General features: G+C 40.2%; 2 protein-coding genes across 2 annotated transcripts; one reads left to right on the plus strand and one right to left on the minus strand.

Moving 5' to 3' along the window:
• Nucleotides 1-400: 400 nt before the first annotated feature.
• c9h1orf131 (chromosome 9 C1orf131 homolog) lies at nt 401-5,994 on the minus strand. Its single transcript, XM_027165078.2, has 7 exons — nt 5,799-5,994; nt 2,961-3,256; nt 2,819-2,875; nt 2,476-2,571; nt 2,200-2,289; nt 1,235-1,275; nt 401-1,048 (listed from the first exon to the last, which is right to left on the minus strand). The coding sequence occupies exons 1-7, from the start codon at nt 5,884-5,886 to the stop codon at nt 910-912; spliced, it is 807 nt and encodes a 268-aa protein (XP_027020879.2). The 5' UTR covers nt 5,887-5,994; the 3' UTR covers nt 401-909.
• A 139-nt stretch (nt 5,995-6,133) lies between these two features.
• On the plus strand, nt 6,134-14,042 carry gnpat (glyceronephosphate O-acyltransferase). The gene is made up of 16 exons (XM_027165077.2): nt 6,134-6,290; nt 6,460-6,651; nt 6,732-6,908; nt 7,005-7,134; nt 7,245-7,372; nt 8,471-8,546; nt 9,191-9,342; nt 9,448-9,578; nt 10,330-10,553; nt 10,778-11,029; nt 11,163-11,242; nt 11,391-11,531; nt 11,882-11,981; nt 12,169-12,262; nt 12,372-12,433; nt 12,532-14,042. Exons 1-16 carry the CDS (start codon nt 6,264-6,266, stop codon nt 12,573-12,575), a joined length of 2,010 nt encoding a protein of 669 aa, XP_027020878.2. The 5' UTR covers nt 6,134-6,263; the 3' UTR covers nt 12,576-14,042.
• Nucleotides 14,043-18,408: the final 4,366 nt, after the last annotated feature.

Raw genomic sequence — 18,408 nt, forward strand, 5'->3', positions numbered from 1 at the left:
TGAACTCTGAGCCTGTGTTTCACACACTGTACCGTGATCCTATCATTGCGTTCGTTTTTCTACTCTCCGTTTCAGTCCCTTAATCTGCCGACGTGAACGTTTTGTACTTCTGTGTGGTTTGTATATGGCATTACGACTGCATTGTAATTATAGCGCGTCATACGAAAACTGTTGTCCTTTTATTTCCTCTTTTTCATTAAATGAGTAAAACTGTGATGAACAAAGCACAAGTCTGGGTTTTGTTTTTTTAGTCTTTATGTTCAAGTTTCTCTCACACACACACACTCTCTCACACACTCACTCACGCACACACACTCACTCACGCACACACACTCACGCACACTCACGCACACACACACAAAACATGATGAAAATAATTCCACTCATTTTAAAGCTCCAGTAATTATATGGTCAATATTTTAATACGACAACAAAAAGGATCAGTGGATTTCTATTACAACATTTCTTCACTTTTACCCAGAATGCACTGCTCTGCATGGACTTCAGTGACAGGTGAAGGTCGCAGTGGTGGAGATTTGGGTGGAATCCTGATTAAGCAGCAAAATTTCTCTCTCTCTCTCTTACTCACTCGCTCATTCTCTCTCTCTCAATCTGTCACTCATTCTCTCTCTCGCTCTCTCTCTCAATCTGTCACTCATGCTCTCTCTCACACACGCTTGTTCTCTGTCTCTCTCTCTCTCACACACACACACACTTTCTCTCTCTCACATGTTCATGTTCTCTCTCTCTTTCTCTCACACACACACTCATTCTCTCTCTCCCTCTCTCTCACATGCTTGTTCTCTCTGCCTCTCTCTCTCACACACACACTCATTCTCTCTCTCTCTCTCACACACACTCATTCTCTCTCTCTCTCTCTCTCTCACTCTCTCTCTCACTCTCTCTCTCTCACTTTCTCACTCTCACTTTCACTTTGCTGTTTAGCTTCTGAATGTCCTTGGAGCTCAGCACCAACATGCCGTCCTTAAAGCGGCCCACGTGTCCGATCGCTTGTGCTCCGGAGGAACCGGACTGCTGTTTCACGTTCCTTAAAACAAGCCACAAAAAGAACAGATTTTTACCCTCTGCTCTCTGTACAGATAAATGAGATATTACTGTAATTCTATTTGTAGTCCATTTCCTGTATTCTATTCTACTGCAGCAGACCGTCGGCGTGTTGTGTGCTTGTGTGTCTGACTGATAACGTTAGGATTACAACAGGAACTCAACCTACTTTTGCTTTCCAGATGATTTCTTCTTCTTTTTCTGTGTGTCCTGTGTGTCAAAGCATACAGATGTTAGTCAGATCACACACACACACACACACACACACACACACACATGCACCACCACACACACACACGTTAAATTGCTTTCCCTATAACACACACACACACACAATCACACATACACCACCACCACACATACACAATCACACACACACATACACAACATACACCACACACACACACACACACCACCACACATACACAATCACACACACACATACATGCACAGAACACACATCATATACACACATCATACACAATATACAACGCCCACACAGAACACACACACACACACAGAACACACACACACACACACACACACACACACACACTGATTTCTTCATCTTTTTCTGTGTCCTGTGTCACACAGAAGCATACAGATATTAGTCAGATCTCACACACACCAGTTAACTTACTTGCCCTATAACAAACACCATATATTATACACACACACACCCACCCCCACCATCACACATACACAACCACACACATCATACACCCACACCATACATTACACATAAAATCTCACACACACACACACACACACACACACACACACACACACACACACACACACACCCCACCATCACACACACACACACACACACACTACACATAAAATCACACACACACCAACCCCCACCATCACACATACACAACCACACGGACACACACACATCATACACTCACACCATACATTACACATAAAATCACACACACACACACACACACACACACACACACACACACACACACCAACCCCCACCATCACACATACACAACCACACACACACACACACACCCACACCATACATTACACATAAAATCACACACACACACACACACACACACACACACACACACACACACACACACACACACACACACACACACACACTCTTTGACTCACAGCCTTGGCCTCCTCCTCCTTTTCTTTCAACTTCTTCTCCTTTATCGTTTGCTGAAACGCTTTATAATTGATGTAGTTCTTCTTCGGAGGCTGATGAGAGAGCAGAAGGAAACACAGACGTACAAGACAACGTGTGAGAATATCAGACTCTCTGTGAGTTCACAAAAGAGATGACCAGAAAACAGCAAAAATTCCAGAAAACAAACTCTGACTCGCTTTATTCTTCAGAATCATGTGATCACTTTAGCCCCGCCCCCTGAGGAAGTGTGTTTTTACCCTGGCTCCCAGCATGATGGCTCGGTCCTGCTCGAAAACTCTCTGCTCTTGCTTCTGGAATCCTGTTATACCGAAGCGGTGGACGTCCAGCCGAGCCTGTGGGAGACGAGCAAGTCGACCACACACACGCACGCACACACACACACACACACACACACACACACATACATATACACACAGATACATACATACACACACAGATACATACATACACACACAGATACATATATATACATACACACACACACACACACATACACATACACACACATATACACACACACACATTATTTAGTATGTATTCACATTAAACACTAGATGTAATAAAGTTTAATGAAGATACCTTTTCCATGGTTAGAACATCAGGCTCCTTTTTCTTCTTCTCCTTTACTTCAGCTGGCTGAAAACAAACACAGATTTTCTGTAGAGATCTGATCTCTAAGAAACATATGATATCTACGAGAAGTCAACAGAATCCTGCCTACTTTAGTTTCTGTCTCAGGAGCTCGTTTTAATTTGTTCTTCTTCCGTGGATCCTGAAATATAACGATCTCCACGTCCGATGCTTTCCGTTCTAGACCCCTGGAGTCGGACGACGTCGACGCAGGGGTTTCGTCGCCGGCGGCTTCGGTCACGTGACTCACGTTTGCGTCGTCCTTTTCACGGTCGAGCTTCTCTACGTTGTCTTCCTCCGCCGTCACGTCCCCCTCTTCTTCCTCCTGCTTCGACCGTCTCCTTTTATTGTGCTTTTTCTTTGATCTTTTGTCACCTGCTTCATCTCCTGTTCAGACAGAGAGCAAGAAAATAAAAAAAATGGATAAATTTTTTTTTTAATTAAAATTCTATTCTGCAAATAAATAAATAAATAAATAAATAAATAAATAAATAAATAAATAAATAAGTAAGTAAAAAATCTATTTGGACAAAATCTTGATTTTATCCGGACAAAATTCTATTCTAACACATCACAACTCCTTTCTCTATCGATTCTATTCAGTCCTGCTTCATGTCTCTCAACTCTGTTCCAACCAAATATGGCAAAAATCTTTATTTCACTTTACTGTAATAAAAACCTAATATTCTGATCAAACTGTTCTAACCTGATAATCTACTCTCATCCAAAAACTTGAAAAATCTACTTTTACATTCAGGTAAAATTCTATTCGATTCGAATTCATCTGTCCAACTATTTAAATAAAGGTGCGTTCTATCTCCTGTAATCTCTTCTAGCTCGTCCGAAGACATGTCTGTACACTTCTGACAGAAATCAGTTCAATTCTATTCGACACTGGATACATTCTGCCTCCTGTTGTGATGAAACGCATTCGATTCCATTCCTTTCTATTCTGAAGAAGGTTTTCGGTTCTAGGATTATTATAAAAGTCTTACACTTTATAGAAAGTGTATAAAAGTGGAATAATAATAAAAAAAGGTGGTAAATTGTTTAGTAAAACTGCCAGACACAGGAACAGTTTCTTTCCCCAGACAATCACCCTGATTAACACCTCACTATAATTATATCCCCTGCTTCATATCTGTAAGTGCTGCATTATCAGAACTGTCAGTCATCACATCATCTGTAGACGTTACACACACTACTGCTGCTGTATATTGTGCAAAAGCATCATATTACACAATACTGTTATTTATACTACAGTGCACTTCTCACACTTTATGTACATAACTGATGTGTCATATATTCTGTATTCATATTTAATACTCATGCGGTCTATTGTATCACATCTGTATTGTATAGTAAAGTGTTATGTGTGTATTATCTTCTATAGTATAGTGTTATTTATGTCTTTTCTGTATAGTATAGTGTTATTTATGTCTTTTCTGTATAGTATAGTGTTATTTATGTGTGTATTGTATAGTATAGTGTTATTTATGTGTGTATTGTACAGTATAGTGTTATTTATGTGTGTATTGTATAGTATAGTGTTATTTATGTCTGTATTGTATAGTATAGTGTTATTTATGCCTGTATTGTATAGTATAGTGTTATTTATGTGTGTATTGTACAGTATAGTGTTATTTATGTGTGTATTGTATAGTATAGTGTTATTTATGTGTGTATTGTATAGTATAGTGTTATTTATGTGTGTATTGTATAGTATAGTGTTATTTATGTGTGTATTGTATAGTATAGTGTTATTTATGTGTGTATTGTATAGTATAGTGTTATTTATGTGTGTATTGTATAGTATAGTGTTATTTATGTGTGTATTGTATAGTATAGTGTTATTTATGTGTGTATTGTATAGTATAGTGTTATTTATGTGTGTATTGTATAGTATAGTGTTATTTATGTCTCTGTATTGTATAGTATAGTGTTATTTATGTGTGTATTGTATAGTATAGTGTTATTTATGTGTGTATTGTATAGTATAGTGTTATTTATGTCTGTATTGTATAGTATAGTGTTATTTATGTGTGTATTGTATAGTATAGTGTTATTTATGTGTGTATTGTATAGTATAGTGTTATTTATGTGTGTATTGTATAGTATAGTGTTATTTATGTGTGTATTGTATAGTATAGTGTTATTTATGTGTGTATTGTATAGTATAGTGTTATTTATGTCTGTACTGTATAGTATAGTGTTATTTATGTCTGTACTGTATAGTATTGTGTTATGTGTGTGTATTGTATAGTATAGTGTTATTTATGTCTGTATTGTACAGTATAGTGTTATTTATGTCTGTATTGTATAGTATAGTGTTATTAATATCTGTATTGTATAGTATAGTGTTATTAATATCTGTATAGTATATTGTTATTTATGTCTGTATTGTATAGTATAGTGTTATTTATGTGTGTATTGTATAGTATAGTGTTATTTATGTCTGTATTGTATAGTACAGTGTTATTTATGTCTGTATTGTATAGTATAGTGTTATTTATGTGTGTATTGTATAGTATAGTGTTATTTATGTGTGTATTGTATAGTATAGTGTTATGTGTGTTATTTATGTGTGTATTGTATAGTATAGTGTTATTTATGTGTGTATTGTATAGTATAGTGTTATTTATGTCTGTATTGTATAGTATAGTGTTATTTATGTCTGTATTGTATAGTATAGTGTTATTTATGCCTGTATTGTATAGTATAGTGTTATTTAAGCGTGTATTGTATAGTATAGTGTTATTTATGTGTGTATTGTATAGTATAGTGTTATTTATGTGTGTATTGTATAGTATAGTGTTATTTATGTGTGTATTGTATAGTATAGTGTTATATGTTACACACTTGCCCAATAAACCTGACCCTAAGTCTGAAACTGGAAACACAAATATAACACACTTTATGTCTCACTCACCCAAATCGTACAGCTTGTTCAGTATCCGATCTAAAACGTCCTGATCCACATCGAAACCCTCTTCACTTTCTCTTTTTGTTCGCTTCATCTTTAATAAACAGCGACACACAACACACACACACTTCTCACGTGTGTTCCCTTACACATACTTCCGCATTTCGCGTAACGTCCTCACCAAGGCCACCGTCCGAACAGCCGCGTTTCCAGGAAGTGTCTCGTCTCCATGGGCCGCGTCCTAATCCGCCCTTATTTACTACATAGGCGCACTTTATATTACACAAACCAATAACGGTCTACAGACGATCTAGTGCACTAGATTTAACACAGCACGCTTATCAGGATTGAGCCGGTTATTTTTTGACACCACCCATGTGTGGTCAGTTGTGCAAGCTGAGATGTTTGAATTGTCAACTTTATAGTGGGTTTTTTAGTGATTTGTAGAAAGATTAGCACTTATGGTCTATCATGATGGCGTCTAAAGTGCTGTACTCGGTAAGAAAAGATCATTCCTGTTGTGTAATGAAGTGCATGAATCACAGATGTTTGTTTACTTTATTCTTTGTTTACTGCAGCTTTAATCCAGATGTTTCTCTCTTTAACCCAGTCTTCCAAAACATATAACATGTAAATATAAATGATCTCTTTTTGGAATCATCTGCAGCTCAGAGATCCCACCCCGAAGAAAAGAGATGATTTTGAGGACGTTCTTGAGGAGAGGAGGAACTCCAGTGATCTGAGATATGCTCTGAAGTGCTACACACCTGCTGTGTATAGAAACCTGGCGCCCTGTAAAGCCAGCATGCTGAAAAACCTCGTCCTGCAGTCCGAGTCTCTGAGATACGTCGTCGAGCGGGTACGTGGGGTTCTAAAGCGCGATGGATCCTGGGTTTGAAAAATAAAGTGATTTGCAGCTGTGTGTTATTTTCTCTGTAGGTGTCTGCGGAGACCGGCGAGACTCGCGAGGTCGTACAGGAGGAAGCGTCTCAGGTGCTGGAGGAAATGGCTCACCGCTTGCAGCTCGGCTGTGTCCGCTTCTTCGCCTTCACACTCAGCAAAGCCTTCAAAGCGCTGTACCGTAGCGTCCGTGTCAACGAGGAGGGCATCCAGAGAGTGAGGATAGATCATCACGTGCTAACGTTTAGTCAGTATTCAGGGATGAGTTCGTTGATGATGATGATGATGATGATGATGGATTGTTGTTTCCAGCTTCAGCAGGCCATTCAGGAGCATCCGGTGGTTCTTCTGCCCAGTCACCGCAGCTACGTAGACTTCCTGATGATGTCCTACCTCCTGTTCACCTACGATCTGGCTCTACCTGTCATCGCTGCAGGAATGGGTGTGTACCTCACTTCTCGTTCTGTTCGCACTACTGATGTGGATTTTTGTGATCCCGATTCACGAAATGTTTCACACGGACGTCGGCTAAACCTCGCTCTTTTGTTCCAGATTTTATCAGCATGAGGTTTGTTGGAGAGATGTTGCGAATGTCAGGAGCGTTTTTTATCCGCCGCTCGTTCGGAGGAGATCAACTCTATTGGGCTGTTTTCTCTGAATATGTGAAGACCATTCTAAGGGTGAGAAATATCCATCCATCCATCCATCCATCCATCCATTCATCTAGTCATTCATCACACCATACATACAACAGTCTATATTTCTATTTCATCATTTACATTCTTTTCATCTGTCCTGCCCGTACACTTGTTCCTTTTCATTTCTCCATTTCTAACATTCATTCAGCCATTTATTCTTTTAGCCATCCACTTTATTATAGCATCCATATATCTGTCCTTTCACTCATTCATTTGTCCCATCACCATCCAATTGTCCAGCCAGCCAGCCAGTTGTGTCTAATCGATCCATCCACCCATCCATCCAACAATCCATCTATTCATTCATTCATTCATTCATGGATCCATCCATCCATCCATCCAGCCAGTCAGTTGTGTTTTATCCATCCATCCATCCATCCATCTGTCCGTTTATCCACAAATCTATTTATCCCTCTATCTGTGTATACAGTGTACATTTAAATGCTTATCCATTTAGCTAGTCATCCATCCATCCATCCATCCATCCATCCATCCAGGCAGCCTGCCAGCCAGTCAATTGTCTTAACCCTCCATCCATCCATCCATCCATCCATCCATCCATCCATCCATCCATCCATCTGTTTATCCACAAGTCTATTTATCCCTCTATCTGTCAGTTCATCCAGCTATACATCTATTCACCATGTATACAGTGTATTTTTAAATGCTTATCCATTTAGCTAGTCATCCATCCATCCATCCTGCCAGCCAGTCAGTTGTCTTATCCATCCATCCATCCATCCATCCATCCATCCATCCATCCATCCATCCATCCATCCATCCATCCATCCATCTATCCATCCATCCATCCATCCATCCATCCATCCACCCATCACAAGTCTATTAATCCATCTATCTGTCAGTTCATCGTCATCCATCCATTCATCCATCTATCCATGTATACAGTGTACATTTAAATGCTTATCCATTTAGCTAGTCGTCCATCCATCCATCCATCCATCCATCCATCCCAAACATATACACATTGAGATACTTTCCTGTCCATCCTTCCATCCGTGCATCCATCCACTCTGCTGTCTAACCCCATCTTTTCTGCTGTGCCTCCGTTTACTTCCACAGAACGGTTACGCTCCGATCGAGTTCTTCCTCGAAGGCACCAGGAGCCGAACAGCGAAATCACTCACACCAAAGACAGGTGACCTGAACGTCAAACACACGGCTGGGAGTTCTGTGTTCAGGGATTAGAGGATAACTTGCGCCGGAGGTGCAAAAATTTTGGCACCACTGACCACATTCTGAAAGCCTTGTGGCCAATTGCTGCTGGATTCCATGTTGAATAAATAAATAGGTTGTAGATAGACTGTGTACAAAATATCTGGAGGAGTTCTGGGTGTTAAACAGGGACAGATCAGAGGACATTATGATGCATTAAAGTTTTGGAGCGAATGCTTTCACTGTCAGACTTTAAACATCATTTGTTCAGTTAATAAAATCTGCATAAAACATCACCGACACAGCAGCCTCGCTGACACCTGCATATTATACTGCAGCGTCGAGCCTTTTTCCCTCTCCGTGATCCGTTTATATTTTTCTGTTCACTTGAAAATAAACGAGACGCGACAGGAAAAAAAAAAGCTTTTTTTCTTCCGCCGCATCTCTGCCGAGACGTCTAAATAGAAACAGCCGCGCGATTGAATCGGACGTGATTGGATGAAAAAGTTTGTTGCAATGAACTGAACTCTGATCCAGTCATTAATCAGAAACAGGGATGAATATCTGTGAAGGTTTAATATGTTTTCCCTGTCTGTATTTTCATTCTGTCTGTCTCGCCGAGTACAGGTCTGCTGAATATAGTCATGGAGCCGTTTTTTAAAGGAGAAGTCTTCGACGTGAACTTGGTTCCTGTGAGCATAAGTTATGAGAGAATTCTCGAAGAGTCTCTATATGCACGTGAGCTGCTTGGAGTACCAAAACCCAAAGAGTCTACATCTGTTAGTAACTCTCCAGATCTCGGTCTGCTTTCTCTCTGATGATATTTGTGAAGCATGATGGTGGTAGCATCATATTTCCTTCACTTCTCTCTCTCTATCTCTCAGGGTCTGTTAAAGGCCAGGCGGATCCTTAGTGAGGATTTTGGTACGATGCACGTCTACTTCGGCGCTCCGGTGTCCGTACGTAGCCTGGCACAGGGCCAAGTGAGCCGTTCCCGGTACAACTTGGTGCCCAGGTAACTCGGTGTCCTTCTAAACGCATTGAACCATCCGGTCAGTCTCTGCTGCTTAATTGTTATTGATTGTCATCAGTCTGCACGGTACAGCTCATCCTTTTTTTTTTTTATTTATTTACATAGTTTGCAAAAAAATGTTTAATCTTGTGGCTGTGAAAATCTAATGAAAAAATACCACCATCATTTTTCACTATGGAACTTTTGGTCATTTTTGGCCTTTTTGGTGCTCCACACTATTTTCCCTTGTGAAGCATGGTGAGCGTAGCATCATTTTTCACTATGGAACTTTGGAACGTTTTTGGCCTTTTTGGTGCCCCACACGGTGGCTTAGTGGTTAGCACGTTTGCCTCACACCTCCAAGGTTGGGGGTTCGATTCCCACCTCCGCCTTGTGTGTGTGGAGGTAGCATGTTCTCCCCGTGCCTCGGGGGTTTCCTCCGGGTACTCCGGTTTCCTCCCCCGGTCCAAAGACATGCATGGTAGGTTGATTGGCATCTCTGGAAAATTGTCCGTAGTGTGTGTGTGTGTGTGTGCCCTGCGATGGGTTGGCACTCCGTCCAGAGTGTATCCTGCCTCGATGCCCGATGACGCCTGAGATAGGACCAGGCTCCCTGTGACCCGAGAAGTTCGGATAAAGCGCATTCTTTATTTGCGAATAGTCGTGCAAACTTCTCTACATCTTATACTTCAATATCACACCTTCACATCCCATCAAGTGTCTCTCTGATGTCTCCCTCGTGTGTCTCTCACAGACACGTTCCTCAGAGGCCGACGGCAGACACTCAGGCGTTTGTGAATGATGTAGCGTTTCACCTGGTGCGGCTACAGGAGGAGAACATGGTACTGAAGCCCTGGGCTCTGATCTCCACCCTTCTCCTGCAGAACCCTGATGGTGTGGAGCTGTCAGCTCTCAGCCAGCAGGCAGACTGGCTCCGGCACCTGGCTCTCAGCTTCGGGGCCTTTCTGGACTGGCCAGGTATAAAGCAAGTTCATACAGAGTCAGGTTATGCTGTATTGACTAAAGAAAATACTCAGTAGAATTAAATCTGTCTGTATTCTCTCTCTCTCTCTCTGTCTCTCTCTCTGTCTCTCTGTCTCTCTCTCTCTGTCTCTCTCTCTGTCTCTCTCTCTCTCTCTCTCTCTCTCTCTCTCTCTCTCTCTCTCTCTCTCTCTCTCTCTCTCTCTCTCTCTCTCTCTCAGACGGTGAGCCGTGCATTGAGGTGATCAGCTCCAGTCTGAGCATACACAGAAACTTGGCATGCGTGTCTGGGGGGCATGTGCGTCTGGTTGTTCCTGAGGTGTCGGGGGCGGGGCTGAGTGCCGAAGAGGCGGAGTTTAACCGAGCGGTCAGTGTGCTGTCCTGCGGGTCCTACAGGAATCAGACGCTGCATGTGTTCGTGAGGCCGGCTCTCCTGGCTGTGGCCATGCACAACGCAAACTCCAGCCGGAGAGGTAAAAGTCTAAAAGCATGATTATTATAATAATAATGATATTAATAATAATAATAATAATATTAATAATAATAATATTAATAATAATAATAATAATAATAATAATTTTGATTATTATTGATTTTCTGTTCCAGACGAGGTCTACAACTGCTTTAACTTTCTGTGGAACCTTTTCTCCAATGAGTTCATCCTCTGTCCTGGAGCCTCAGTGCAGGTCAGAGGTCTCACACACACACACACACACACACACACACACACACACACACACACACCCTTAATCTTTATGATAGTTTGTTTTTGTTAAACCTTTCTATCTTACAGCTTATGGACTCAGGACTCTGTGTGTGTGTGTGTGTGTGTAGGACTTCGAGGAGGCATGTTACTTGCTGGTGAAGTGCGGCGCAGTTCAGGAGGTGCAGCAGGAGGTTGTGATGTCATCGAGCGGACAGGCGACGCTGTCCTTCCTGTGTTCGCTGATGGAGCCGTTTTTGCAGGGCTACCAGGTAAAGACTTTTTTTGACGCATGATGCAGTTTGTACTGGAAAACTTGAAGTGATGCCTTTGAAAAAGGAAGAAAAAGGAAAAAAAGCATATAGCTGATCACAAATCTATACAAAAATAATATTCTAATATGATAATCTGCTCATGCGCTAGCCATCCAATCAGCTTCCTGTTGCTATGCAGGTTCCAGCTTTACTCAATTCATCGACCAATCACAAGATGGATCATCTGATACTAACTTAAAGATTCATTTTTAGTCTCATACCGTCTTTCAAAACTAGACTAACTAAATATTGCTACTTCTTACATCAGTAGTCGGCATGTGTGTGTGTGTGTGTGTGTGTGTGTGTAGGTGGTGTGTCAGTATCTGTGTGAGGACGTGCAGGAAGATCTACCCGAGAAGAACTTTGTTCCTGCCGTGAGGAACTTTGCTCTCCGTCTCATCCTGGCAGGTGACCACACAATCACATCATCACAAAAGTCAGCTAAATCAGTTAAGTGCAAAAGTTTGTGCACCCATAGACCAATCAAATGGCATTTACTGCAAACATGCAGACACTGTGTTTATCAGATTAAATATTAGATCCCAGACGATTCTCAATTCCGTAGCCAGTGCATGAAGGTTTTTGTCCGTTTCAGGAAGCCTGAAGTGTTACGAAGCTTTATCGTCCGACTTGCAGAAGAACGCCCTGGCGGCACTGATACGGCTGAAAGCTGTCAGGAAGGTCAAAACGTAAGCGTGCTCTCGATAACACGACTGAGAGCCTTTTTTATTTATTTATTTATTTATTTTAAAGGTTATCTGACAGCTTTTGATTGATTTTTTTTTTTTTCTCATTTAGCGGCGATCAGGTGGTGCTGAAGATCAACAAGATGGCCGTGAACTCGTTGGAGGACTCGCTGGGTAAGTGTGATGTCATATCCTGTCTGAGATGTTTCTGATAACACAAAGAATGCATCATTATTATTTATGCACTTCATGACCCCGTTTAAATTTCACAGGGGGTAAAATTCCCACCCAGAAGCCTGTCCTCGCTCGGCTGTAAGCGCGCACACACACACACACGTACACACACATGTACACACACATACACACACACTCCTCCCAACGTGTGCCTCTACTGCCTTCATTTGCATAATGTTTTGCGTCACGGCTTCGCCAACTACAAGGACTGTTTGTCATCGAGCTTTAAGGAGCCGTAACCATCTCGGATACGCTCTCTCTCTACACACACACACACACACACTCAGTGTTAATATCCTGCTGTGTGATCAATGCTCTACTTTTTAACCGCTCTGAACTTTGGTTATCAGCTGTTACAATTTTTGATCTCACTAAATTGTGCAATTCTTTTTGGATTGATTTTTTTAATAATGTTTGTACACTTTATTTAAGATGGTTTGTTTTTTTTTTTTTTTTTTTTTTTTTTTTTTTTGCTTGAGCGGCATCGGGTTCTTCCATTTTGTTTCTTGATACAGCGACGCTGCCATAAATCAAAACAAAAAGAAGTGATCTGTAGTTTTCTAGATGAGAATATGCAAACAAACTACAGTAAGAGAAAGTGTTTTGTTTTGTGTGGGTTTTTTTTTAATATATATTATTTATCTCCAAAAATAGATTTGTCTGTCATTGAGTTTGGTCTGGTTTAATGTGCTTTATTATACTGTAGATTATATTTTATGAAGGGGTTCTGATTTTATCAGAGGATTCCTGATATCTGTTGGCCTGCGATATTTTAGTCTGTGATATCCAGTTCGAGGGGGGGCACGGTGGCTTAGTGGTTAGCACTTCACCTCACACCTCCAGGGTTGGGGGTTTGATTCCCGCCTCCGCCTTGTGTGTGTGGAGTTTGCATGTTCTCCCCGTGCCTCGGGGGTTTCCTCCGGGTACTCCGGTTTCCTTCCCCGGTCCAAAGACATGCATGGTAGGTTGATTGGCATCTCTGGAAAATTGTCCGTAGTGTGTGTGTGAGTGAATGAGAGTGTGTGTGTGTCCTGTGATGGGTTGGCACTCCGTCCAGGGTGTATCCTGCCTCGATGCCTGATGATGCCTGAGATAGGCACAGGCTCCCCGTGACCTGAGAAGTTCGGATGAGCGGTAGAAAATGAATGAATGAATGAATGAATGAATGAATATCTAGTTCGAGGTTGATGTAGTTTGGGATATCTGGCTAAAGTTTGGATTGGATTTGAAATCTAAAACTAAAGTTTGGATTTTGTTTGGGAATTTGGTAAAAAAAAAACAACAACGTGGAACAGCTTTGACAGACTCGGATATAGTTTGTGATCTCTGTTTAAAGCATGGATTTAATTTCCACATGGTCTGGAATATTTAGCTAAAGTTAAGATTTGAGATCTGCGATAAGACCAAAGTTAAAGTTTAGGGCTTTTCTTGGAATTTTGGTTAAAATATCTGGTTTAAATTTGGATTTGGTGTGGGATGACGTCGGGTTTGTAGTTTTTTTTTTTATGTACTTTGGTCTGTCATTTTTATTTAGAACAGTTATATACTGCTAACACACTCTCCAATGTTTACAACATCCTTTAGCCATAATAGACTTTTTCGTAATGTTGAGGTTCGGCAACGTGGCAAGAATCTTACATCCTAAAACTTTTATGTAATGTTTATAAATAATATATTTCTCCATAATGTTATTAATGATTCATGAAGTGCCAACAAAGCAGTAAAACATCTCATGAAAAGCTATGCATTAAATACACAACGTTCTCGAACAGCGAAAAGTGCCCCATGATGTCATTTACGCCGACGAGACGTCATGTCGTCACGTCGCCCGAAGGAAGAACGAAGCTATGAAAGATTAAACGCAGAATTGTTGAGCGGTCACATGGGGTAACTCATGGATATTTTCTGCTGAATATAAATGACACATTTTAAACTAAAATAAAATAAAAACACGACTGCCCGCTACATCTTTACAAGGGCTTCAGATGCCATGATTACAGCTTAGACCTTTTTTTACACGTATGATTTATCCTCAAGTACATTTGTCATGTATGCTAATCCGAGTACACTTAACATATGTCATGCTAGTAACAGTTGTTTATAATGCAGGGTTTGGGTTGTGTGTGTGTGTGTGTGTGTGTGTGTGTGTGTGTGTGTGTGTGTGTGTGTGTGTGTGTGTGTGTGTGTGTGTGTGTTTGGGTGTGTTTTCTTGTATAATTATCAACTGTGCAGCTGATTGTACTTGAAAAAAATAATCTAAGTACATTATTATATTACTGTTATTTTAATGTGCCAAATACAGTCAACTTTACAAAAGTCCACTCAGGGCAATTAAAAGTTTTTTTTTTTGATTTATTACTTTTTAATAAATTTTTTTTTTACTTTACTTAACACTGCTTTAAAACCTGGATTCTTATGCAGAAGTCCCTCCAGTAAGTGAACTCTGTAACTTTAGGACAAGGATATGTAATCTCTTGACATCCTCAGATCTGGGATGTTTTTTTTTTTTTTAATAAAAAAGAGGTGAATCCATGAGATAAAGCATGTCTGTAGGCCCTGTGATTTTCCACTGTAATGTCTTTGCCAACAACAACACTCTTTTGCCAAAGTCGTTTCTTGTTACTGATGTTTCTGTGCTTTTGGGTTTGCAGAGTGTTTGAATAATAACTGATTCAGTCTAATTTCACGGTTTGACAGAGTTTGTCTAATGAGTAATGATTATAGTGTGTGTGTGTGTGTGTGTGTGTGTGTGTGTGTGTGTGTGTGTGTGTGTGTGTGTGTGGTATTAATTTCTGTAATGACAATAAAGTTTGTTAATCGAGTGTGCATTCTTGCAGATTGTCTGTGTTTACATATATTTACTCCTTTTTGAAGAGCAAAAATTTCCAAAGGTCCTCAAAATGATAGGAGAGTGTCAAGTCCTCATAATTCCCGTGTGTGTGTGTTTGTGTGTGTACACATTTAAACCTTTAGAATACCGAACAATGACCAAATAGTATCATACACATTCTCAAATCCTTGTAATTATTCTCTGTGTGTGACCGTACACATGTATTCACATGTATTTGTGAGGCCCAAAAATTACCATTAGAATCATTGTTTGTGTGTGTGTGTGTGTGTGAGAGAGAGAGAGAGAGAGAGAGAGAGAGAGAGAGTGTGTGTGAGAGAGAGTGTGAGAGAAAGGGAGAATTTGTAATCCATACCCTTTTTCTTATGTGTATGTATCCCTGCATGTCTCCAAATCCCCTCTAGGTGGCACACCGATCCTTTTTTTTCGGCTTCCTGAAATGAAATTGCAGATTCAGAGGTCAGATGAGCAAACAGAATTCCTGTGAAGGTTTTTTAGATAATTCGTGAAGTCAGCCTCGTTTTGCAAACCCATGAAGCATAATAGCCAATTCCCAGTTTCCACACGGCTCTCATTTCTCTTCTTGTTCATTTTCACGCCTGTGACGCTGACACTAAATTAATTCTCTTAACTTCGTTCTGTGATGGAAGTTTTGGGTGCAGCCTGTGTGAGTTTTCCCGCAGTGTGTTACGGTTGGCCATCACCCCCCTCTGCGCTCAGCTGTGTGCTCTGTTGATCTCGACAGCCTTTGATTGATTAGGCTCATTTAGCAGAACGCGTCAGGAGCATTTGCATTTCGCTGGCGAGAGACGTGGCATAGAGGAACGTAAAGGCGTACAACACTGCTGAACATATTTACATAAATTTAATGTAATTGCAGCGAAATGGGGGTCCGTTAAAGGCTGTAATGCAACTGATTAGATAATAGAAAATAGAGATAGAAAAAGTAATGAAAATCTTACCTGAACATCTACCTCAAGTTGATGTGGTTTGAAGACTCAGTGTCATTTTTAAACATAAACAAAGCTATGTAGCTAAACGTGATTAGCATGAGGGCAGCCATCTTGAACAATTGCTAAGGTCTGTTAAAGGAACATTTTAGCAAAAATCTGATTTAAAGTTTGTTTCATACTCAAATTGAAACCATTAATACAGTCAGACAAGATTTTTATATATTTTTTTTGTTTTACTTTAGTTTTTCACTAAAGCTGCAACGCTAACATAGCTAACGGGTAACAGGAGAACGTCTTCCATCTGACACAAAATGTTTAGTGTAAAAATTGGCCTCAATAAAATACTTCAGTTCTTCAGTGATTAAATGAATTCTATCTACATGTTACACGGCTGACATTTTGAATGACATCAGTGACAAGAAGTCACTTACCTTCAATTAAAGGTAAAAAATACTTTCATGTGTTTCATGTGTTTTATTATTCAAGGATCAGAAAAAAAAAAGTGAGTTGTTTTGTGTAGCGTTTTCAGCCTTTTCAGTGCTGTAATTTTTTTCAGAAGTGAAAATCTGACATTTTTTCTAGTTACAAAAAAGAAGCATGTTTATTTTATTTCTCCTGTGATAGTTTTTAATAGCTAAGATAGGAAACCTTTGAGTTCAACACTGAACTCAAACAAGCTCCAGCCGATCGTAAACCTTCTTCTATTTTTAAGTTAAGATGAACAATCTGAGGTAAAAATTTTGAAATTTCTATTCAAAAGTTATCCTGACCACAACTAATGGATCATCTGTGCTATTTTACAAATGTATTTGCTAAATAAATATGACATGTAGTTTAGCAATTTAGCTTAAAGCTCTTGGATGAGGTAGATTAGCTTCACAGTTCTAGTGAAGAACTAACGAAGCGAACATGGCAAGAGTGAATATATATACTTAAATAGAAAGTATTTTATGCTAGCTAGCGACAGGAAACAAAGATTAAAATTAAATGTATGTTTCTTATGGGAAGGACTTCCTGTTTGAATTGTGAAGAAAACATAAAATCAGTTTTTATCCTTAGCATAGACAATTCAAAAGGGTAGATGTTTCTAGATATTAATTAAACCTTCACCTAAGTTAAGGTAATAATGAGAAAAGCTGCTAAGATGCTAGTTAGCAATCCTCCGAACTTTCTGTTCCACTCTGTTAGCCATGCTAGTTATTATTGCTAAACTTTTTTTAAGCAAACACTCACAATTCCCTCTTTGCCAGTTCCGCGTAACCTCTTTTCACCTCTCCACATTAAACACACAGTTAGAAACTCTCGGGAGTGAGGCGTTATATTAGCTGTGCTTGAACTATCGCTCAGAAAGAGCCTTGTGTCAGCGCTCGAGGAATTTCCTCCGTCGCTGTGCTGACAGAGAAATGAACAATAAAACGCAGACGGCGACAGCGATGAAGTGATGGCACAGAGAAGATTTATTACAATTCAATAGAATCTAATTGAAGTGGTGAATGCTGGTCCCCGGATAGCCGTCTCTCTTTATTTTTGTCGTGATCTCTGACGCGCAGTGAAATCCCATCGTCCCTTCGTGTCAGAGAGCCGATCTCCTGTGAGCATGAGCGAGCCATGTAGATGAAAAAAAAGGGGATAGGAGTAAAATTATATAGAGTAGTGTATCAAAAAAGATCCGAAAAGCAGAAGTAGCTAAAAGTAGAAATTAAAATATTTAAACTTATCTGTCCTGAAGACTTTGCTGTGGAGGAAAACCTCCTGTTATGCAACACTGGAGTCTCCTTCCAAAAGCAATCCTCTCATAGTTTACATGCCAAGACACACTTCACCGGAGTGGCACCATGATTATTTGCCCTGGGCCCTTTGGGTAATGGCCCCACAGCGTGCGCATTACAGCAAATTATATTATGAAATTACAGCTTCTCAGTCTGATCAGCACAATTCAAATGAGTGTGTCTAGCACATTAACTAGCCCCTGTGTGTGTGTGTGTGTGTGTGTGTGTGTGTGTGTGTGTGTGTGTGTGTGTGTGTGTGTGTGTGGGTGTGTTTGTGTGTGTGTGTGTGTGTGTCTTCGCAAACGAGTGCGCTGTAATCGCCTTTGTGGCTTCAGCGCTAGCCAA

This window comes from Tachysurus fulvidraco, chromosome 9 (assembly GCF_022655615.1).
Source record: "Tachysurus fulvidraco isolate hzauxx_2018 chromosome 9, HZAU_PFXX_2.0, whole genome shotgun sequence".
NCBI classification, from domain to species: Eukaryota; Metazoa; Chordata; class Actinopteri; order Siluriformes; family Bagridae; genus Tachysurus; species Tachysurus fulvidraco.